General features: G+C 44.7%; 1 protein-coding gene across 1 annotated transcript in view; it reads left to right on the top strand.

Moving 5' to 3' along the window:
• LOC128684365 (sodium- and chloride-dependent GABA transporter 1) overlaps positions 1–24,906 on the top strand; it is a 189,506-nt gene that overhangs the window by 56,424 nt on the left and 108,176 nt on the right. Inside the window, exon 2 of the mRNA XM_070079904.1 lies at positions 17,417–17,868. Within this exon, the coding sequence (XP_069936005.1) occupies positions 17,580–17,868 (289 nt within the window). The 5' untranslated portion in view covers positions 17,417–17,579. The remainder of the gene's footprint in view (positions 1–17,416; positions 17,869–24,906) is intronic.

Genomic DNA, 24,906 nt, shown 5'->3' with positions numbered 1-24,906 from the left:
GAGAAGATCGTTTTGGTTGGTGGGTTTTCGATAGACTTGAAAACGAAGTTCATGGTCAGCTTTGTAGGGAAGAACATCTTCTTCAAGTGTGAACTGGATTGAGGGCTCGACCTGGTTGAGCTTGTCTTGGAGAGCTTGAACGTTGAAGCGTCTAGGAGTTATGAGGAGAATGTCGTCAACATAACGGAGCCAGGTGACAGACGAAGGAATAATGGTGGAGAAACGCTCTGCTTCTAGATGTTCCATGTATAGGTTCGCCAGGACCGCACTGAGTGGCGAACCCATGGGTAGTCCAAACACGTTTCCAACATCTTTTCCAATACCTCATTCCACGTATCTACCTCCACAACCACGACCATCAAGGACATTACCAGTAATAGACAGGACAAGCTTCCATCCTCTGCAGGGGTATACATAATCCCTTGTAATGACTGCAGCAAATTATATGTGGGCGAAACATCAAGGGACCTCCAAACACGTATTTCAGAACACCAATACGCAAGCAGGTCCAAACACGTATTTCAGAACACCAATACGCAAGCAGGTCTGACGATACAAGGAATGCCTGTGTACAACACCGTAATTCACACAACCACTTAATAAACTACAGAAACTCAAGACTTATCGCCACAGAAGACAACACTCAATACCGAAGAATCCTGGAATCATCGCTTATCTCTATATCCGACAACTTCAACCAGAATAATGGCTTCTATAACATAGCTGAACCACTTGCCAAGAAACTTCTTCATCGCTATCCCACATAAGAGCATAGGAATGGAAGAACACTGCAGAAGGTCTGCTCACAAACTTATCCAATCTCCCTTCAAAGCTACCCAAGATTTTAGACTCTATAACCCCACTAGGTACATCATCAGATGCAGAATTCTCCACCTGACCTCAGCATTCTGAACCTGACTATAAATACTCGCGTACCTTCCACCCCAGGGAGATCTGTTTGTGACTTGAAAAAGCCCACTGTGTGGGCGAAACGTTGTCAATAAAGGATCACATTATACTGCATGTGTTTATATTCCTCTTTTATTTGACTGGCTCCCCTGGTTTTGTTTGACTGGCTCTGGTTTTGTTTGACTGGCTGTGGTCTTTAATCAATTTGGTATCCCCCTGGAAAACTTAAAAGCTGTGAAAAATATATTGATCAGGCAGAACTAACTTGCAAATCGCACTGAAATTATTTTTTAGATCATGCAGAAGTCAAATCTTGAAATTAAGTAATACACTTCATTCTATATAACAAAGGATTAACACCGTAAGATAATTCAGATACCACTAATTACTTCGTATGAAAACGTTGTTTGTACAATTTCCTTCTGTGTTGGTCATTAGGATTGTTTTGTTAAGTGAGCAATTGCAAGAAATGCCATATTGGTTACCATTGTGCAATAATACACATTTCAAGCTTCTATAAACAGCCGTCATTCTCCTGGTCGATATTCCAGTCGCATTCGAAGAAGAAGTCCATTGATGTCATTGCAGTAGACAAGTTCTTCATCTTGGGTGAAGTAAGGACGGAGTTCAACCTGTCTTGTCCAATAAGCTGTTATATTAACTTCTTGTTGTAGACAGTTGTTTTCTTTTAGTCTGGATGCTAAGAGTTCAGATGTTTCCTTTGAGATTCTCAGGTCACGCATCGGATCAATGAGTTCTTGGGAGAAATGTTGGGGTGTTGAAATCTGTGATGTTTTCTCTTTGTTTTTGCAAAAAGTATTCGCCACAAATGTAGCAAAATACACTGGAATTGTTTAAGCAGACTCTTCGTGAAGAACGCATTATTATCTGGAGAAAAATAACATAATAAAGGCAACAATACTGTCAGGCGGTCGTTGTTGATACAGTTCCTGTCCTTAAATATTAAATCATATAAAAATAAAATTCTAATCCCTAGTAAAACTATCGGTATATACAAATTGTCCCAACATAAACACATATTCACGTTATGGCTAAGTTCCTGTTACTTGAGGGTCGCCTTGTAATATCTCACTGTCGCTTTCCAACCTCAGGATATATACCTTCAACGAAGCTTTTTTTTTGTTGACTAGTATAATCTTTATCTAATATAATTTTATATCGTGGTCAGCATGTCTCACACTGAGGGAAGTTAGACACTGAGGGAAGTTAGACGCTGAGGGAAGTTAGACACTGAGGGAAGTTAGACACTGAGGGAAGTTAGACACTGAGGGAAGTTAGACACTGAGGGAAGTTAGACGCTGAGGGAAGTTAGACACTGAGGGAAGTTAGACATTGAGGGAAGTTGGACACTGAGGGAACTTAGACACTGAGGGAAGTTAGACACTGAGGGAAGTTAGACACTGAGGGAAGTTAGACGCTGAGGGAACTTAGACACTGAGGGAAGTTAGACACTGAGGGAAGTTAGACACTGAGGGAAGTTAGACACTGAGGGAAGTTAGACACTGAGGGAAGTTAGACATTGAGGGAAGTTGGACACTGAGGGAACTTAGACACTGAGGGAAGTTAGACACTGAGGGAAGTTAGACGCTGAGGGAACTTAGACACTGAGGGAAGTTAGACACTGAGGGAACTTAGACACTGAGGGAAGTTAGACACTGAGGGAAGTTAGACACTGAGGGAAGTTAGACACTGAGGGAAGTTAGACACTGAGGGAAGTTAGACACTGAGGGAAGTTAGACACTGAGGGAAGTTAGACACTGAGGGAAGTTAGACACTGAGGGAAGTTAGACACTGAGGGAAGTTAGACACTGAGGGAACTTAGACACTGAGGGAAGTTAGACACTGAGGGAAGTTAGACACTGAGGGAAGTTAGACACTGAGGGAAGTTAGACACTGAGGGAAGTTAGACACTGAGGGAAGTTAGACATTGAGGGAAGTTGGACACTGAGGGAACAGACACTGAGGGAAGTTAGACACTGAGGGAAGTTTGACAATGAGCGAACTTAGACACTGAGGGAAGTTAGACACTGAGGGAACTTAGACACTGAGGGAAGTTAGACACTGAGGGAAGTTAGACACTGAGGGAAGTTAGACACTGAGGGAACTTAGACACTGAGGGAAGTTAGACACTGAGGGAAGTTAGACACTGAGGGAAGTTAGACACTGAGGGAACTTAGACACTGAGGGAAGTTAGACACTGAGGGAAGTTAGACACTGAGGGAAGTTAGACACTGAGGGAAGTTAGACATTGAGGGAAGTTGGACACTGAGGGAACTTAGACACTGAGGGAAGTTAGACACTGAGGGAAGTTAGACGCTGAGGGAACTTAGACACTGAGGGAAGTTAGACACTGAGGGAACTTAGACACTGAGGGAAGTTAGACACTGAGGGAAGTTAGACACTGAGGGAAGTTAGACGCTGAGGGAACTTAGACACTGAGGGAAGTTAGACACTGAGGGAAGTTAGACACTGAGGGAAGTTAGACACTGAGGGAACTTAGACACTGAGGGAAGTTAGACACTGAGGGAAGTTAGACACTGAGGGAACTTAGACACTGAGGGAAGTTAGACACTGAGGGAAGTTAGACACTGAGGGAACTTAGACACTGAGGGAAGTTAGACACTGAGGCAACTTAGACACTGAGGGAACTTAGACACTGAGGGAAGTTAGACACTGAGGGAACTTAGACACTGAGGGAAGTTAGACACTGAGGGAACTTAGACACTGAGGGAAGTTAGACACTGAGGGAAGTTAGACACTGAGGGAACTTAGACACTGAGGGAAGTTAGACACTGAGGGAAGTTAGACACTGAGGGAACTTAGACACTGAGGGAAGTTAGACACTGAGGGAAGTTAGACACTGAGGGAAGTTAGACATTGAGGGAAGTTGGACACTGAGGGAACTTAGACACTGAGGGAAGTTAGACACTGAGGGAAGTTAGACGCTGAGGGAACTTAGACACTGAGGGAAGTTAGACACTGAGGGAAGTTAGACATTGAGGGAAGTTTGACACTGAGGGAACTTAGACACTGAGGGAAGTTAGACACTGAGGGAAGTTAGACGCTGAGGGAACTTAGACACTGAGGGAAGTTAGACACTGAGGGAACTTAGACACTGAGGGAAGTTAGACACTGAGGGAAGTTAGACACTGAGGGAAGTTAGACGCTGAGGGAACTTAGACACTGAGGGAAGTTAGACACTGAGGGAAGTTAGACACTGAGGGAAGTTAGACACTGAGGGAACTTAGACACTGAGGGAAGTTAGACACTGAGGGAAGTTAGACACTGAGGGAACTTAGACACTGAGGGAAGTTAGACACTGAGGGAAGTTAGACACTGAGGGAACTTAGACACTGAGGGAAGTTAGACACTGAGGGAACTTAGACACTGAGGGAAGTTAGACACTGAGGGAAGTTAGACACTGAGGGAACTTAGACACTGAGGGAAGTTAGACACTGAGGGAAGTTAGACACTGAGGGAACTTAGACACTGAGGGAAGTTAGACACTGAGGGAAGTTAGACACTGAGGGAAGTTAGACACTGAGGGAAGTTAGACACTGAGGGAACTTAGACACTGAGGGAAGTTAGACACTGAGGGAAGTTAGACACTGAGGGAACTTAGACACTGAGGGAAGTTAGGCACTGAGGGAAGTTAGACACTGAGGGAACTTAGACATTGAGGGAAGTTAGACGCTGAGGGAACTTAGACACTGAGGTAAGTTAGACACTGAGGGAAGTTGGACACTGAGGGAACTTAGACACTGAGGGAATTTAGACACTGAGGGAAGTTAGACACTGATGGAAGTTAGACATTGAGGGAAGTTGGACACTGAGGGAACTTAGACACTTAGGGAAGTTAGACACTGAGGGAAGTTAGAGGCTGAGGGAACTTAGACACTGAGGGAACTTAGACACTGAGGGAACTTAGACACTGAGGCAACTTAGACACTGAGGGAACTTAGACACTGAGGGAAGTTAGACGCTGAGGGAAGTTAGACGTTGAGGGAACTTAGACACTGAGGTAAGTTAGACACTGAGGGAAGTTGGACACTGAGGGAACTTAGACACTGAGGGAACTTAGACACTGAGGGAAGTTAGACACTGATGGAAGTTAGACATTGAGGGAAGTTGGACACTGAGGGAACTTAGACACTTAGGGAAGTTAGACACTGAGGGAAGTTAGAGGCTGAGGGAACTTAGACACTGAGGGAACTTAGACACTGAGGGAACTTAGACACTGAGGGAAGTTAGACGCTGAGGGAAGTTAGACACTGAGGGAAGTTAGACACTGAGGGAACTTAGACACTGAAGGAAGTTAGATGCTGAGGGAACTTAGACGCTGAGGGAAGTTAGACACTGAGGGAACTTAGATACTGAGGGAAGTTAGACAATGAGGGAACTTAGACACTGAGGGAAGTTAGACACTGAGGGAGCTTAGACACTGAGGGAACTTAGAGACTGAGGGAACTTAGACACTGAGGGAACTTAGATACTGAGGGAACTTAGACACTGAGGGAACTTAGACACTGAGGGAACTTAGACACTGAGGGAACTTAGACACTGAGGGAACTTAGACACTGAGGGAAGTTAGACGCTGAGGGAAGTTAGACACTGAGGGAAGTTAGACAATGAGGGAAGTTAGACACTTAGGGAACTTAGACACTGAGGGAAGTTAGACGCTGAGGGAACTTAGACACTGAGGGAAGTTAGACACTGAGGGAACTTAGACACTGAGGGAAGTTAGACACTGAGGGAACTTAGACACTGAGGGAAGTTAGACATTGAGGGAAGTTAGACGCTGAGGGAACTTAGACACTGAGGGAAGTTAGACACTGAGGGAACTTAGACACTGAGGGAAGTTAGACACTGAGGGAAGTTAGACACTGAGGGAACTTAGACACTGAGGGAAGTTAGACACTGAGGGAACTTAGACACTGAGGGAAGTTAGACACTGAGGGAACTTAGACACTGAGGGAAGTTAGACACTGAGGGAAGTTAGACATTGAGGGAAGTTGGACACTGAGGGAACTTAGACACTGAGGGAAGTTAGACACTGAGGGAAGTTAGACGCTGAGGGAACTTAGACACTGAGGGAAGTTAGACACTGAGGGAACTTAGACACTGAGGGAAGTTAGACACTGAGGGAAGTTAGACACTGAGGGAAGTTAGACGCTGAGGGAACTTAGACACTGAGGGAAGTTAGACACTGAGGGAAGTTAGACACTGAGGGAAGTTAGACACTGAGGGAACTTAGACACTGAGGGAAGTTAGACACTGAGGGAAGTTAGACACTGAGGGAACTTAGACACTGAGGGAAGTTAGACACTGAGGGAAGTTAGACACTGAGGGAACTTAGACACTGAGGGAAGTTAGACACTGAGGGAACTTAGACACTGAGGGAACTTAGACACTGAGGGAAGTTAGACACTGAGGGAACTTAGACACTGAGGGAAGTTAGACACTGAGGGAACTTAGACACTGAGGGAAGTTAGACACTGAGGGAAGTTAGACACTGAGGGAACTTAGACACTGAGGGAAGTTAGACGCTGAGGGAAGTTAGACACTGAGGGAACTTAGACACTGAGGGAAGTTAGACACTGAGGGAAGTTAGACACTGAGGGAAGTTAGACATTGAGGGAAGTTGGACACTGAGGGAACTTAGACACTGAGGGAAGTTAGACACTGAGGGAAGTTAGACGCTGAGGGAACTTAGACACTGAGGGAAGTTAGACACTGAGGGAAGTTAGACATTGAGGGAAGTTGGACACTGAGGGAACTTAGACACTGAGGGAAGTTAGACACTGAGGGAAGTTAGACGCTGAGGGAACTTAGACACTGAGAGAAGTTAGACACTGAGGGAACTTAGACACTGAGGGAAGTTAGACACTGAGGGAAGTTAGACACTGAGGGAAGTTAGACGCTGAGGGAACTTAGACACTGAGGGAAGTTAGACACTGAGGGAAGTTAGACACTGAGGGAAGTTAGACACTGAGGGAACTTAGACACTGAGGGAAGTTAGACACTGAGGGAAGTTAGACACTGAGGGAACTTAGACACTGAGGGAAGTTAGACACTGAGGGAAGTTAGACACTGAGGGAACTTAGACACTGAGGGAAGTTAGACACTGAGGGAACTTAGACACTGAGGGAAGTTAGACACTGAGGGAAGTTAGACACTGAGGGAACTTAGACACTGAGGGAAGTTAGACACTGAGGGAAGTTAGACACTGAGGGAACTTAGACACTGAGGGAAGTTAGACACTGAGGGAAGTTAGACACTGAGGGAAGTTAGACACTGAGGGAAGTTAGACACTGAGGGAACTTAGACACTGAGGGAAGTTAGACACTGAGGGAAGTTAGACACTGAGGGAACTTAGACACTGAGGGAAGTTAGACACTGAGGGAAGTTAGACACTGAGGGAAGTTAGACATTGAGGGAAGTTGGACACTGAGGGAACTTAGACACTGAGGGAAGTTAGACACTGAGGGAAGTTAGACATTGAGGGAAGTTGGACACTGAGGGAACTTAGACACTGAGGGAAGTTAGACACTGAGGGAAGTTAGACGCTGAGGGAACTTAGACACTGAGGGAAGTTAGACACTGAGGGAACTTAGACACTGAGGGAAGTTAGACACTGAGGGAAGTTAGACACTGAGGGAAGTTAGACGCTGAGGGAACTTAGACACTTAGGGAAGTTAGACACTGAGGGAAGTTAGACACTGAGGGAAGTTAGACACTGAGGGAACTTAGACACTGAGGGAAGTTAGACACTGAGGGAAGTTAGACACTGAGGGAACTTAGACACTGAGGGAAGTTAGACACTGAGGGAAGTTAGACACTGAGGGAACTTAGACACTGAGGGAAGTTAGACACTGAGGGAACTTAGACACTGAGGGAAGTTAGACACTGAGGGAAGTTAGACACTGAGGGAACTTAGACACTGAGGGAAGTTAGACACTGAGGGAAGTTAGACACTGAGGGAACTTAGACACTGAGGGAAGTTAGACACTGAGGGAAGTTAGACACTGAGGGAAGTTAGACACTGAGGGAAGTTAGACACTGAGGGAACTTAGACACTGAGGGAAGTTAGACACTGAGGGAAGTTAGACACTGAGGGAAGTTAGACATTGAGGGAAGTTGGACACTGAGGGAACTTAGACACTGAGGGAAGTTAGACACTGAGGGAAGTTAGACATTGAGGGAAGTTGGACACTGAGGGAACTTAGACACTGAGGGAAGTTAGACACTGAGGGAAGTTAGACGCTGAGGGAACTTAGACACTGAGGGAAGTTAGACACTGAGGGAACTTAGACACTGAGGGAAGTTAGACACTGAGGGAAGTTAGACACTGAGGGAAGTTAGACGCTGCGGGAACTTAGACACTGAGGGAAGTTAGACACTGAGGGAAGTTAGACACTGAGGGAAGTTAGACACTGAGGGAACTTAGACACTGAGGGAAGTTAGACACTGAGGGAAGTTAGACACTGAGGGAACTTAGACACTGAGGGAAGTTAGACACTGAGGGAAGTTAGACACTGAGGGAACTTAGACACTGAGGGAAGTTAGACACTGAGGGAACTTAGACACTGAGGGAAGTTAGACACTGAGGGAAGTTAGACACTGAGGGAACTTAGACACTGAGGGAAGTTAGACACTGAGGGAAGTTAGACACTGAGGGAACTTAGACACTGAGGGAAGTTAGACACTGAGGGAAGTTAGACACTGAGGGAAGTTAGACACTGAGGGAAGTTAGACACTGAGGGAACTTAGACACTGAGGGAAGTTAGACACTGAGGGAAGTTAGACACTGAGGGAACTTAGACACTGAGGGAAGTTAGACACTGAGGGAAGTTAGACACTGAGGGAACTTAGACATTGAGGGAAGTTAGACGCTGAGGGAACTTAGACACTGAGGTAAGTTAGACACTGAGGGAAGTTGGACACTGAGGGAACTTAGACACTGAGGGAATTTAGACACTGAGGGAAGTTAGACACTGATGGAAGTTAGACATTGAGGGAAGTTGGACACTGAGGGAACTTAGACACTTAGGGAAGTTAGACACTGAGGGAAGTTAGAGGCTGAGGGAACTTAGACACTGAGGGAACTTAGACACTGAGGGAACTTAGACACTGAGGCAACTTAGACACTGAGGGAACTTAGACACTGAGGGAAGTTAGACGCTGAGGGAAGTTAGACGCTGAGGGAACTTAGACACTGAGGTAAGTTAGACACTGAGGGAAGTTGGACACTGAGGGAACTTAGACACTGAGGGAACTTAGACACTGAGGGAAGTTAGACACTGATGGAAGTTAGACATTGAGGGAAGTTGGACACTGAGGGAACTTAGACACTTAGGGAAGTTAGACACTGAGGGAAGTTAGAGGCTGAGGGAACTTAGACACTGAGGGAACTTAGACACTGAGGGAACTTAGACACTGAGGGAAGTTAGACGCTGAGGGAAGTTAGACACTGAGGGAAGTTAGACACTGAGGGAACTTAGACACTGAAGGAAGTTAGATGCTGAGGGAACTTAGACGCTGAGGGAAGTTAGACACTGAGGGAACTTAGATACTGAGGGAAGTTAGACAATGAGGGAACTTAGACACTGAGGGAAGTTAGACACTGAGGGAACTTAGACACTGAGGGAACTTAGAGACTGAGGGAACTTAGACACTGAGGGAACTTAGATACTGAGGGAACTTAGACACTGAGGGAACTTAGACACTGAGGGAACTTAGACACTGAGGGAACTTAGACACTGAGGGAACTTAGACACTGAGGGAAGTTAGACGCTGAGGGAAGTTAGACACTGAGGGAAGTTAGACAATGAGGGAAGTTAGACACTTAGGGAACTTAGACACTGAGGGAAGTTAGACGCTGAGGGAACTTAGACACTGAGGGAAGTTAGACACTGAGGGAACTTAGACACTGAGGGAAGTTAGACACTGAGGGAACTTAGACACTGAGGGAAGTTAGACATTGAGGGAAGTTAGACGCTGAGGGAACTTAGACACTGAGGGAAGTTAGACACTGAGGGAACTTAGACACTGAGGGAAGTTAGACACTGAGGGAAGTTAGACACTGAGGGAACTTAGACACTGAGGGAAGTTAGACACTGAGGGAACTTAGACACTGAGGGAAGTTAGACACTGAGGGAACTTAGACACTGAGGGAAATTAGACACTGAGGGAACTTAGACACTGAGGGAAGTTAGACGCTGAGGGAACTTAGACACTGAGGGAAGTTAGACACTGAGGGAAGTTAGACACTGAGGGAGGTTAGACACTGAGGGAAATTAGACACCGAGGGAAATTAGACACTAAGGGAAATTAGACACTGAGGGAGGTTAGACACTGAGGGAAGTTAGACACTGAGGGAGGTTAGACACTGAGGGAAATTAGACACCGAGGGAAATTAGACACTAAGGGAAATTAGACACTGAGGGAGGTTAGACATTGAGGGAAGTTGGACAGTGAGGGGAATTAGACACTGAGGGAAGTTAGACACTGAAGGAAGTTAGACAGTGAGGGAAATTAGACACTGAGGGATGTTAGACATTGAGGGAAGTTAGACACTGAGAGAAGTTAGACACTGAGGAAAGTTAGACACTGAGGAAAGTTAGACACTGAGGGAAGCTAGAAAGTGAGTGAAGCTAGATACTGAGGGAAATTAGACACTGGGGGAAGTTAGACACTGAGGGAAGTTAGATACTGAGGGAAGTTAGACGCTGAGGGAAGTTAGACGCTGAGGAAAGTTAGACACTGAGGGAAGTTAGACACTGAGGGAAATTAGACACTGAGGGAAGTTAGACAGTGAGGGAAGTTAGACACTGATGGAAGTTAGACATTGAGGGAAGTTAGACGCCGAGAGAAGTTAGACACTGATGGAAGCTAGACACTGTGAGTCTAATTCAAATTCAGATACAGGGAAGCATGTACAGCGAGGTGTAGACTGGTAGACAGTAACGATAACCAGGAAGTGAGCGAGGTGTAGACTGGTCGACTGCAACGACAACCAGGAAGTGAGCGAGGTGTAGACTGGTCGACAGCAACGACAACCAGGAAGTGAGCGAGGTGTAAACTGGTCGACAGCAACGACAACCAGGAAGTGAGCGAGGTATAAACTGGTCGACAGCAACGACAACCAGGTAGTGAGCGAGGTATAAACTGGTCGACAGCAACGACAACCAGGAAGTGAGCGAGGTGTAAACTGGTCGACAGCAACGACAACCAGGTAGTGAGCGAGGTATAAACTGGTCGACAGCAACGACAACCAGGAAGTGAGCGAGGTGTAAACTGGTCGACAGCAACGACAACCAGGTAGTGAGCGAGGTATAAACTGGTCGACAGCAACGACAACCAGGAAGTGAGCGAGGTGTAAACTGGTCGACAGCAGCGACAACCAGGAAGTGAGCGAGGTATAAACTGGTCGACAGCAACGACAACCAGGAAGTGAGCGAGATGTAGACTGGTCGACAGCAACGACAACCAGGAAGTGAGCGAGGTGTAGACTGGTCGACAGCAACGACAACCAGGAAGTGAGCGAGGTGTAAACTGGTCGACAGCAACGACAACCAGGTAGTGAGCGAGGTATAAACTGGTCGACAGCAACGACAACCAGGAAGTGAGCGAGGTGTAAACTGGTCGACAGCAACGACAACCAGGAAGTGAGCGAGGTATAAACTGGTCGACAGCAACGACAACCAGGAAGTGAGCGAGGTGTAAACTGGTCGACAGCAACGACAACCAGGTAGTGAGCGAGGTGTAAACTGGTCGACAGCAACGACAACCAGGAAGTGAGCGAGGTGTAAACTGGTCGACAGCAACGACAACCAGGAAGTGAGCGAGGTGTAAACTGGTCGACAGCAACGACAACCAGGAAGTGAGCGAGGTATAAACTGGTCGACAGCAACGACAACCAGGAAGTGAGCGAGGTGTAAACTGGTCGACAGCAACGACAACCAGGAAGTGAGCGAGGTATAAACTGGTCGACAGCAACGACAACCAGGTAGTGAGCGAGGTATAAACTGGTCGACAGCAACGACAACCAGGAAGTGAGCGAGGTGTAAACTGGTCGACAGCAACGACAACCAGGAAGTGAGCGAGGTATAAACTGGTCGACAGCAACGACAACCAGGAAGTGAGCGAGGTATAAACTGGTCGACAGCAACGACAACCAGGAAGTGAGCGAGGTATAAACTGGTCGACAGCAACGACAACCAGGAAGTGAGCGAGGTATAAACTGGTCGACAGCAACGACAACCAGGAAGTGAGCGAGGTATAAACTGGTCGACAGCAACGACAACCAGGAAGTGAGCGAGGTATAAACTGGTCGACAGCAACGACAACCAGGAAGTCAATGAAAGTGACGTAGTAAGGACACGTACAGAATAATGGCGACGTTAACACAAGTCTTTAAGCATATGAATCGCTCAGTATCTCACAGTATCTCACAGTATCTCACAGTATCTCACAGTATCTCACAGTATCTCACAGTATCACAGTATCTCACAGTATCTCACAGTATCTCACAGTATCTCACAGTATCTCACAGTATCACAGTATCTCACAGTATCTCACAGTATCTCACAGTATCACAGTATCTCACAGTATCTCACAGTGTCTCACAGTATCTCACAGTATCACAGTATCTCACAGTATCTCACAGTATCTCACAGTATCTCACAGTATCACAGTATCTCACAGTATCTCACAGTATCTCACAGTATCTCACAGTATCACAGTATCTCACAGTATCTCACAGTATCTCAGTATCACAGTATCTCACAGTATCTCACAGTATCTCAGTATCACAGTATCTCACAGTATCACAGTATCTCACAGTATCTCACAGTATCTCACAGTATCACAGTATCTCACAGTATCTCACAGTATCACAGTATCTCACAGTATATCACAGTATCTCACAGTATCTCACAGTATCACAGTATCTCACAGTGTCTCACAGTATCTCACAGTATCACAGTATCTCACAGTATCTCACAGTATCACAGTATCTCACAGTATCTCACAGTATCTCACAGTTTCACAGTATCTCACAGTATCTCACAATATCTCACAGTATCTCACAGTATCTCAGTATATCACAGTATATCACAGTATCTCACAGTATATCAAAGTATATCACAGTATCTCACAGTGTATCACAGTATCTTACAGTATCTCACAGTATATCACAGTATCTCACAGTATCTCACTGCATATCACAGTATCTCACCGTATATCACAGTATCTCCCCGTATATCACAGTATCTCACAGTATATCACAGTATCTCACAGTGTCTCACAGTATTTCACAGTATCACAGTATCTCACGGTATATCACAGAATATCACAGCATATCACAGTATCTCGGAGTATCTCACGGTATATCACAGTATATCACAGTATCTCACAGTGTATCACAGTATCTCACCGTATATCACAGTATCTCACAGTATATCACAGTATCTCACAGTATCTCACAGTGTATCACAGTATCTCACCGTACATCGCAGTATCTCACAGTATATCACAGTATCTCACAGTATATCACAGTATATCATAGTATCTCACCGTATATCACAGTATCTCACAGTATATCACAGTATCTCACCGTATATCACAGTATCTCACCGTATATCACAGTATCTCACAGTATATCACAGTATCTCACCGTATATCACAGTATCTCACAGTATATCACAGTATCTCACAGTATATCACAGTATATCACAGTATCTCACCGTATATCACAGTATATCACAGTATATCACAGTATATCACAGTATCTCACAGTATATCACAGTATGTCACAGTGTCTCACAGTATATCACAGTATATCACAGTATATCACAGTATATCACAGTATCTCACAGTATTTCACAGTATCACAGTATCTCACGGTATATCACAGAATATCACAGTATATCACAGTATCTCAGAGTATCTCACGGTATATCACAGTATATCACAGTATCTCACAGTGTATCACAGTATCTCACCGTATATCACAGTATCTCACAGTATATCACAGTATCTCACAGTATCTCACAGTGAATCACAGTATCTCACCGTATATCACAGTATCTCACAGTATATCACAGTATCTCACAGTATATCACAGTATATCATAGTATCTCACCGTATATCACAGTATCTCACAGTATATCACAGTATCTCACCGTATATCACAGTATCTCACCGCATATCACAGTATCTCACAGTATATCACAGTATCTCACCGTATATCACAGTATCTCACAGTATATCACAGTATCTCACAGTATATCACAGTATATCACAGTATCTCACCGTATATCACAGTATATCACAGTATATCACAGTATATCACAGTATCTCACAGTATATCACAGTATATCACAGTATCTCACCGTATATCACAGTATATCACAGTATATCACAGTATATCACAGTATCTCACAGTATATCACAGTATATCACAGTATATCACAGTATCTCACCGTATATCACAGTATCTCACCGTATATCACAGTATCTCACCGTATATCACAGTATATCACAGTATCTCACCGTATATCACAGTATCTCACCTTATATCACAGTATATCACAGTATCTCACCGTATATCACAGTATCTCACCGTATATCACAGTATATCACAGTATATCAGTGTATATAACGCAAGTTCAAATAAACATCCCCATAATATGATGTATGCACATTACGGTGTATACACAATATAGTGTATACATTGTATATCTCTACCCGAATGTGTGTCATACAGCGAAAGGAGTGCTGCAGGCTTGAGCCTCCGAGGCAGTGAACCCGTGAAGTCACTTAGCATGTAGTTAAGAAGCCGTGCCAAGAGATGAGGTTCAATCCCCATTTGTTACAGTTAAGTAAGAACAATTTTAATTTTTATTGGCAACGGTGAAAGATTTTATTTACTGAGTATATCTTTGTTGGAAGAAGAATAGAGTGTTTTAAGGATCAACAATTTGTCTTTGTTTTAAGAAGGTGATAACTATATTGTGATAAATGAGATAATAAGATAAAATAAAGGAATCCCTTCAGAACAAACAGTAAATAAGATACTGAAAGACTATTTAAATCAGCTGGGTGGTTGTGTGGGTAACAACCAGGTGGTTGCTGGGTGGTTGTGTGGGTAACAACCAGGTGGTTGCTGGGTGGTTGTGTGGGTAACAACCAGGTGGTTGCTGGGTGGTTGTGTGGGTAGCAACCAGGTGGTTGCTGGGTGGTTGTGTGGGTAACAACCAGGTGGTTGCTGGGTGGTTGTGTGGGTAGCAACCAGGTGGTTGCTGGGTGGTTGTGTGGGTAGCAACTAGGGCCAGAGATTATAAGTAATGAGAGCAAAATATACATAGAACGCGGGACACCACCAGCGTAACACACACACACACACACACACACACACACACACACACACACACACACACACAGGACCCAGGAAAATAGAGATTAGTCGAAGAGCCAGAAACGAGAATGCACAGATAAGGAGGGAGGCCCAGCAACCGTAGAAAGCGACATTGCATCGAAGCCAAGTCAGACCCGAAGCTGTTGTATAGTCACATCAGGAGGAAGACAACAGTCAAAGACCAGGTAATCAGGCTGAAGAAGGAAGTTGGGGAGCTCACAAGATACGATCAAGAAGTATTATGGGAAGGCAATATGAGATTTAAGGAAGTATTTACAGTGAAGACAGAAAGGACTCCGGGAAGTCAAAATATCGGGATACACCAACAAGGAATATACCAACAAGTGCTGGATGTAATACACACAACCGAGGAGGAAGTGAAGAAGCTGCTAAGTGACCTTGATACCTCAAAGGCAGTAGGATCGGACAACATCTCTCCGTGAGTCCTCAGAGAAAGGGAAGAGACGCTATGTGCCACTAACAACAATTTTCAACACATCCATTGAAACTGAGCAACTACCTGAGTATATGAAAATGGCAAATGCAGTCCCCATTTTTAAGAATTGAGACATACACGAGGCAATAAACTACAGACCAGTGTCACTGACATGTATAGTATGCAAAGTCATGGAGAAGATTATCAGGAGGAGAGTGGTGGAGCACCTGGAACGGAACAAGCTTATAAACGACAACCAACACAGATTCAGGGAAGAAAAATCCTGTATCACGAACCTACTGGAGTTTTATGACAAGGTAACGGAAGTAAGACACGAGAGAGACAGGGTAGGGGGATAGATTGCATTTTCATGGACTGCAAGAAGGCCTTCGACACAGTTCTTCACAAGAGGTTAATGCAAAAGCTAGAGGATCAGGCACACATAACAGGAAGGGCACTGCAATGGATCAGAGAATAGACCGGGAGGCAACAACGAGTCATGGTGCGTGACGAGGTGTCAGAGTGGGCGCCTGTGACGAGCGGGGTTCCACAGGGGTCAGTCCTAGAACCAGTGTGGGTTTTGGTTATGTGAATGACATGATGGAAGGGATAGACAGAAATGTCCCTGTTTGCAGATGATGTGAAGTTAATGAGGAGAATTAAATCGGATGAGGATGAGGCAGGACTACGAAGAGACCTGGTCCAGCAACTGGCTTCTTGAATTTAACCCCGCAAATGCAAAGTCACGAAGATCGGGGAAGGGCAAAGAAGACCGCAGACAGAGTACGGGCTAGGAGGCCAAAGACTCACTCATGGAAAAGAATCTTGGGGTGAGCATAATACCGAGCACATCTGAGGCGCACATCAACCAGATAACTGCTACAGCAGATAGGCGCCTGGCAAACCTGAGAATAGTGTTCCGATACCTCAGTAAGGAATCCTTCAAGACTCTGTACACCATGTACGTCAGGCCCATACTGGAGTATGCAGCACCAATTTGGAACCCACACCTGGTTAAGGACGTCTAGAAGTTAGTGCTAAGGTTTGCAGCAAGACTAGTTCCAGAGCTCAGGGGAATGCCCTGCGAAGAAAAGTTAAGGGAAATCGGCCTGACGACACTGGAGGACAGGAGGGTTAGGGGATAAATGATAACGACATACACAGTACTGCGCAGAATAGACAAGGTGGGCAGAGACAGGATGTTCCAGAGATGGGACACAGCAACAAAGAGTCACAATTGGAAGTTGAAGATTCAGATGAGTCAAAGAGATGTTAGGAAGTATTTCTTTAGTCTTAGAGTTGTCAGGAATTGGAATAGTCTGGCAAGTGACGTAGTGGAGGCAGGAACCATACATAGTTTTAAGACTAGGTATGATAAAACTCATGGAGCAGAGAGAGAAAGGACCCAGTAGTGATCAGTGAATCAAAGATTTGTTAAATTATACCATGAATTAAGGAAATATCCTAGATTTCACCTTACAAAAGCAGACAAAGTAAATACGATAGCAATTATGAACAAGGTAGATTATAGGGAAAAAATGAACATGCTATTATAAATTCTTAAATTAAATTTGTGTGTGAGATGTATTGACAAGTACAGCAAGTTCTGACTTTTTCTTTTTCTTCGGCAGGAACAAGTAAAAGAGGCCCTAGCGACTGGCTGCTGTGAGTGCCTAGTGAACAGCAGTAGCAACAGCAGCAGCAGACAGCACAGCACAACACACTTACCCCGCGTCACACACCCCGCCAGCCACCATAACAGACGAGAACCAGCCCCCACAGCCACCCTCCGTCATGGAAGGTGAAGAGAAGAACAAGAACAAGTCTGCTGGAGGTGGTGGAGGCGGGGGAGAGGGAGGAGGAGGAGGAGGAGGAGGCGTGGGCACGGAGATGACCCAATATGGTCTCAACGGTACCTCCCCGCAGACGCCCAACGATGCCAACCTGGTCACCTTCGAGGACGAGATGGCTCTCCGTGGTGCCTGGAGCAGTCACCTCGACTTTATCCTCTCGCTCGTCGGCAACGCTATCGGTATTGGCAACGTGTGGCGCTTCCCTTACCTCTGTTACAAGAACGGTGGTGGTGAGTACACTGATAGTGTTTGTTATTGTTTGTACTTACCTGTTCATTATTTCAGGAAGGTTTTCGTTGTTTCCCCGTCTTAAGCGTTTATTACAGGAGCTGAACTGTATTGGTAAAGATAATCTTCAGAGTTATGTAAATGATTTAGAGAACAAACAAGTTGAAGAATGAGACGCATGTCCAATATTTGGGAATCTTGACTGAGGAAATGTTGGACAAGTGTCTCATTCTACAGTCTTCAGTGTTTGTAGTTACAGAAGACAATTCTTTTAGTCACGGTTATCATTCTGTGTGAAGTCTGTTTTAATTTAACCCACAGTTATCATAGAGCATTTATGTACATTAAATTCCATCATACTTGTCTCACTCCACTTGCTCAGTCTATTCAGGTCTTCCTGCAGGAATAAACAGTCATTCTTGCTACTTATTTTGCACAAAATTTTTGTAGTTTGTACTTTAGAGAATAGGTAAAAGGACACAAATGCAACTGATGCAACAATAAAATGTTACATTAGTTGCACATGTGTCCTCTTACCTAACAAAATGTCGGTAATCCTACCAAAATTATTACAGTTTAGAAATTAGAGTTTGGTGAAGAACTTAGTCAGGATGATAATAATTCATTCATTATTTTAGTTTTTGACTGATTTGTTTAACTTTGCCATACTGATTTCATATACAGAAATTTACTGCTCAAAAATCTGCTTGCTGGTTAACATTTCTTCACTTTTTATGTGTTGCACTGGTCGCCGTTGCCCAGCGGTGAGAGTGGCCCCTCTTATTGCTGAGGTTCAGGTAATAAACCCTGGAGATTAACATAACTTTTCATGTGTTTTATTTACTTTTCTCTATCGATTTTTTCCCGTAAATTCACAAAAACACTTGTCAGCGAGACAGTTACCTACGAGTAGTGAAATCCTGAAGATTCTCGTCTTCACATTGTTTATGTAGTCTCACATTATAATGTGCTATGTTTCAACTGGTGGCATGCTTTGTGTTTTTAATGTCCGCATTATCCACGTTGTCCTGTGTCGTGAACACTGCAGCTTAACGTTCATGATCACACATTTCCTCTTCCGTCCCGCCCAATGTTACAAAAAACGCGATTTCTATAAAGCTTAGAGATCTCCAGTGAATACTAGAAAGGACTGCCCTTCCAGCATCCAGCCTGTTACTGGGTGTTTGTAACAAGTAGTCAGTATCCTGGTCCAATTATCCATTAGAATTCAATAAGAATTAATAGTGCTTCAGGATTAAAACTGGTAGGCTACTAACTAGAGAAATTAAAATTTAATAAATTTATTAATTTAGTTGTCTAGGCGTATATTAAATTAAATTAAATTAAATTAATCACAGTAATCAAAATAATATTAATCACTTCTCTCGTGTACAGTATTATTGTTCTGAAAGCACATATCTCATTTATAAGTCTAAAGTACCGTCTGGTACATTAACATTTAATAATACAATATACAAATAAGTTTGTGTGTATGTGTGTAAGTGCTCTAAGTAGTTCGCTATGTCTCACGACTCGACTAGACTTAAACAAGTGACTGACAAAGTCCTCAAATAAACTAACTTCTTGATCAACTGGCAATCAGAACAGTCTGCTTGAACAATAAAAAGAATACTAAGCCCAATAGCAATATAACAAGCAACTGCGACACAGAATCAGGAACAAGGAGATAATATAACGACACTAAGTAGGGACCATCAGCAGATCCTCCACAAAAGTCACAAAACTCCCATACTACTGAATCTTAGTTCAGCATAAGAAAATCCCCGACTGTGATAATACACAGATACCAGTACAAATTAGGTCAGAAGCTACAGCTCAGGACCTGAGTTGCTCAGAGTGTCTAAGCGACACACAACCTCAGTACAACGTCGAAAATCACTAAGTCTAGACAATGTTCTGTGAACAGAGTCCCACAGAACCTACAACAATAATGAGACAGAGACGATCTTCCAACAAGGGCCAGTAAGGGGAAGTTAGGCACTTGTCAGGAATACGTCCAACCACCAAGCGAGTCTAGACCAGACTGAATACTTCAGGCGAGGTGAGGACACCCCCCCTCGATCACGTGATAGCTCTGTGGACATTTGCTGCCCAGCAACACCGAAGCCGGCAGAGTAACGAGCCACGAGCGATAATTACAGTAGTTAGACAATCAAGACTTGAACTTTGAGCACATAATATATGAAGGTTACATCCTACCTAACAACATAACTAAGTCATATAATAATATATAGCAATATATTTACGATTTAGCTATTATCGGAAATATAAGCAACATAAAATTATATGAAAAGGTAATATACATTATATACATTTTCATAATATACATCATATACTACATTGTAACCCATTCAGGGGTTGCAACACCCAATCAGTGTTTTGTTGTGTCTATGTCCTTCGATATGGTCTTCGTGTTCAAGTTATATAGCCTAGCAAGATTAGTCAGTCGATCATGACTCACGAAATCGTAATAACCCGATTGTACACTAACCACGGTACGGGTGGAGCTTGAACTCGCTTGGAGTTTTACGATTCACTTGTCGCAAGCTCACACCCCATCCGTACAGTGGTTTAGTCAGTCGATGCTATCACCACCCCACAGTGAACCCCGGTACCGAACATACAAAAGGAAAATAGGAAGAAGTAGAAAGAGAGCCTATATGTTGTAGTTGGGTTACATTCGTCGGGAAACTAGACAATTGTTTCCTAACTCGGGTCCTAGTCATATGATGACTCGCCACTGAAGCTTTTGGTCACATGTATTGTAAATGGTTTGGAAAACCGACAAGTTGAATAATAAGACACTTGTGTAACATCTGGGACTCATTTTGGTCAAATAACCGAGGCTTTTCGTCGACTCCTATTGTGTCTCAAACTCCTGCTGCACGACTTTATGTACATGGTTTCTTCCCTCTTCTATATTACTCATCACTATGGTTGGACGCAATATTCAAGCATCATCACAAGCACAAACACTTCCATTTGTCTCGAAAACTAGTGCTTAATGTGCGCGTCGGAGTCCGTTTATGAAGTAAAGAAAGACCAGGGTGACAAGTCCCAGACCAGGGTGACAAGTCCCAGACCAGGGTGACAAGTCCCAGACCAGGGTGAAAAGTCCCAGACCAGGGTGACAAGTCCCAGACCAGGGTGACAAGTCCCAGACCAGGGTGACAAGTCCCAGACCAAGGTGACAAGTCCCAGATCATGGTCTTGGACCAGCTGCGGTTTCACTGCTTATGTTTACATTCTGCACACTTTTACCCTTGATTTTAGGCAATTATGGAAGATACAAGTCTTAGATGCACACTTTCACAGGTTTACATTATAATTCTATTGTTGTCGTCTTTACAAGGTTTTGTGTATGTGTGTGTATGTGTGTGTGTGTATGTGTGTGTGTGTGTGTGTGTATGTGTGTGTGTATGTGTGTGTGTGTGTACTCCTAATTGTGGTTGGAAGGGGCTCAGTTTCAACTTCTGGCCCCACCTCTCAAACTGACCACTTCTGTGTTCTCTCTCTCCTGGCTTTGTGATCCCTGTTATACCTGTTCTTAACGCTGACTACTCGGAAGCTGAAGAAATATTTCCTAACAACAGCGTGATTTATTCTCAGAATTTTTCACATCGTTACCATGTATTCCCTGGTCGTTCTGTCGTCTAATGTCAACAAGTTTAGCTCCATGAACAGTCTCACTACAAACCTCTGCATTTGTTCTAGGTTCTAGACATGCATGATCAGGTAGGGGTTTAGTGCTGGTGCTGCATACACCAGGAAGGACCTGACATGCGTCATGTATAATGTCGTCAATGGTGGGTAAAAGGACACATGTACAACTAATGCGACATTGTTACTGTCTCCACCACTGCCTCCATCACTCTCCACCACAGCTTCCGTCACTGTCTCCACCACTGTCTCCATCACTGTCACCACCACTCTCTCCACTACTGTCTCCACCACTGTCTCCACCACTATGTCCACCACTGTGTCCACCACTGTCTCCACCACTGCCTCTACCACTGCTTCCGCCACTGTTTCCACCACTTTCTCCACCACTGTCTCCACCACTGCCTCTACCACTGTCTCCATCACTATCTCCACCACTTTCTCCACCTCTGTCTGCACCACTGTCTCCACCACTGTCACCACCACTGTCTCCACTACTGTCTCCACCTCTGCCTCTACCACTGCTTCCGCCACTGTCTGCACCACTGCCTCATCCAAGTCATTCTACTTTTCAACCACTTTGAAACTATAAAAATGTATGACCTTACATCCCTATATCTCAGCTGTGTGTTTAGCTTGTCACTATCTGCCGTATCAACTCACCTTAAGATTATAAATATAGTAATTATGTCTCCCAGTATCCTTCTCTCTGCCAAGGTCGTCATGGTCATTTAGTTTAAATTCTCCTTATAGATCATCTCTCTTAATTCTGGTACTAGTTTGGTTGCCAAGCTTTGGATCTTTTCTGAGCTGCTGCGTGAGTTTTACCAGGTGTGGGCGCCATGCCAGGGCCGCTTGCTAGGTTTGCACTAACCTATCTTGTATGTTAGCTTCTGAAAGATAATTTTATTCTAGCTCTCAAATGCTATTCTGAAGTTTGTTAATTACACGTATGCTGCTGATGTGTGTGTGTGTGTGTGTGTGTGTGTACTCACCTAGTTGTACTCACCTAGTTGAGGTTGCAGGGGTCGAGTCCGAGCTCCTGGCCACGCCTCTTCACTGGTCGCTACTAGGTCACTCTCTCTGAACCGTGAGCTTTGTCATACCTCTGCTTAAAGCTATGTATGGATTCTGCCTCCACTACATCGCTTCCCAAACGATTCCACTTCCTGACTACTCTGTGACTGAAGAAATACTTCCTAACATCCCTGTGATTCATCTGTGTCTTCAGCTTCCAACTGTGTCCCCTTGTTACTGTGTCCAATCTCTGGAACATCCTGTCTTTGTCCACCTTGTCAATTCCTCTCAGTATTTTGTATGTCGTTATCATGTCCCCCCTATCTCTCCTGTCCTCCAGTGTCGTCAGGTTGATTTCCCTTAACCTCTCCTCGTAGGACATACCTCTTAGCTCTGGGACTAGTCTTGTTGCAAACCTTTGCACTTTCTCTAGTTTCTTTACGTGCTTGGCTAGGTGTGGGTTCCAAACTGGTGCCGCATACTCCAATATGGGCCTAACGTAGACGGTGTACAGGGTCCTGAATGATTCCTTATTTAGATGTCGGAATGCTGTTCTGAGGTTTGCTAGGCGCCCATATGCTGCAGCAGTTATTTGGTTGATGTGCGCTTCAGGAGATGTGCCTGGTATTATACTCACCTCAAGATCTTTTTCCTTGAGTGAGGTTTGTAGTCTCTGGCCCCCTTGACTGTATTCCGTCTGCTGTCTTTTTTGCCCTTCCCCAATCTTCATGACATTGCACTTGGTGGGGTTGAACTCTAGGAGCCAATTGCTGGACCAGGTCTGCAGCCTGTCCAGATCCCTTTGTAGTTCTGCCTGGTCTTCGATCGAATGAATTCTTCTCATCAACTTCACGTCATCTGCAAACAGGGACACTTCGGAGTCTATTCCTTCCGTCATGTCGTTCACAAATACCAGAAACAGCACTGGTTCTAGGACTGACCCTTGTGGGACCCCGCTGGTCACAGGTGCCCACTCTGACACCTCGCCACGTACCATGACTAGCTGCTGTCTCCCTGACAAGTATTCCCTGATCCATTGTAGTGCCTTCCCTGTTATCCCTGCTTGGTCCTCCAGTTTTTGCACTGCTCTCTTGTGTGGAACTGTGTCAAACGCCTTCTTGCAGTCCAAGAAAATGCAATCCACCCACCTCTCTCTCTCTCTCCTGTCTTACTGCTGTCATCATGTCGTAGAACTCCAGTAGGTTTGTGACACAGGATTTCCCGTCCCTGAAACCATGTTGGCTGCTGTTGATGAGATCATTCCTTTCTAGGTGTTCCACCACTCTTCTTCTGTGTGTGTGTGTGTGTGTGTGTGTGTGTGTGTGTGTGTGTGTGTGTGTGTGTGTGTGTGTGTGTGTGTGTGTGTGTGTGTGTGTGTGTGTGTGCGTGTGTGTGTGTGTGTGTGTGTACTCACCTAGTTGTACTCACCTAGTTGAGGTTGCAGGGGTCGAGTCCAAGCTCCTGGCCCCGCCTCTTCACTGGTCGCTACTAGGTCACTCTCCCTGAACCATGAGCTTTATCGTACCTCTGCTTAACTGTGTCAAACGCCTTCTTTCAGTCCAAGAAAATGCAATCCACCCACCTCTCTCTCTCTCCTGTCTTACTGCTGTCATCATGTCGTAGAACTCCAGTAGGTTTGTGACACAGGATTTCCCGTCCCTGAAACCATGTTGGCTGCTGTTGATGAGATCATTCCTTTCTAGGTGTTCCACCACTCTTCTTCTGTGTGTGTGTGTGTGTGTGTGTGTGTGTGTGTGTGTGCGTGTGTGTGTGTGTGTGTGTGTGTGTGTGTGTGTGTGTGTGTGTGTGTGTGTGTGTGTGTGTGTGTGTGTGTGTGTGTGTGTGTGTGTGTGTGCGTGCGTGTACTCGCCTGTGTGTACTCATATGTGGCTTCAGGGGTCGAGCTTTAGCTTATGTTCCTGCATACACTACCACTGTCAGTACCACCATTGTTTTAAGCTTTATATTTTCACTACCATCTTCACCACCACCAACAACAACAACAATACCACCATCTGCACCACCTGCACCACCTGCACCACCTGCACCACCTGCACCATCACCACCACCACCACCAACACTACCACCTGCACCACTACCTGCATCACCACCCACCCTCATCACTGGTAGCTACTACGTTCATTCTTTCTTGGCTTCGAGAGCCTTACTGTACCTCTTCTTAAAACTATGTATGGACCCTGCCTCTACTACATCATTCTCCAGGCTGTTCCATTTCCCTACTACTCTAAGAATGAAGAAATTCTTCCTGTCGTCCTGTGAGCCATCTGTGTTTTTAAATTCCATCTGTGCCTTCTTTTTCCTGTTTTCTGTCTCTCTAACAA

This window comes from Cherax quadricarinatus, unplaced genomic scaffold, assembly GCF_038502225.1.
Source record: "Cherax quadricarinatus isolate ZL_2023a unplaced genomic scaffold, ASM3850222v1 Contig39, whole genome shotgun sequence".
NCBI lineage: Eukaryota > Metazoa > Arthropoda > Malacostraca > Decapoda > Parastacidae > Cherax > Cherax quadricarinatus.
The sequence above is the reverse complement of the archived record's forward strand: the minus strand, read 5'-3'. Positions and strand labels throughout refer to the sequence as shown.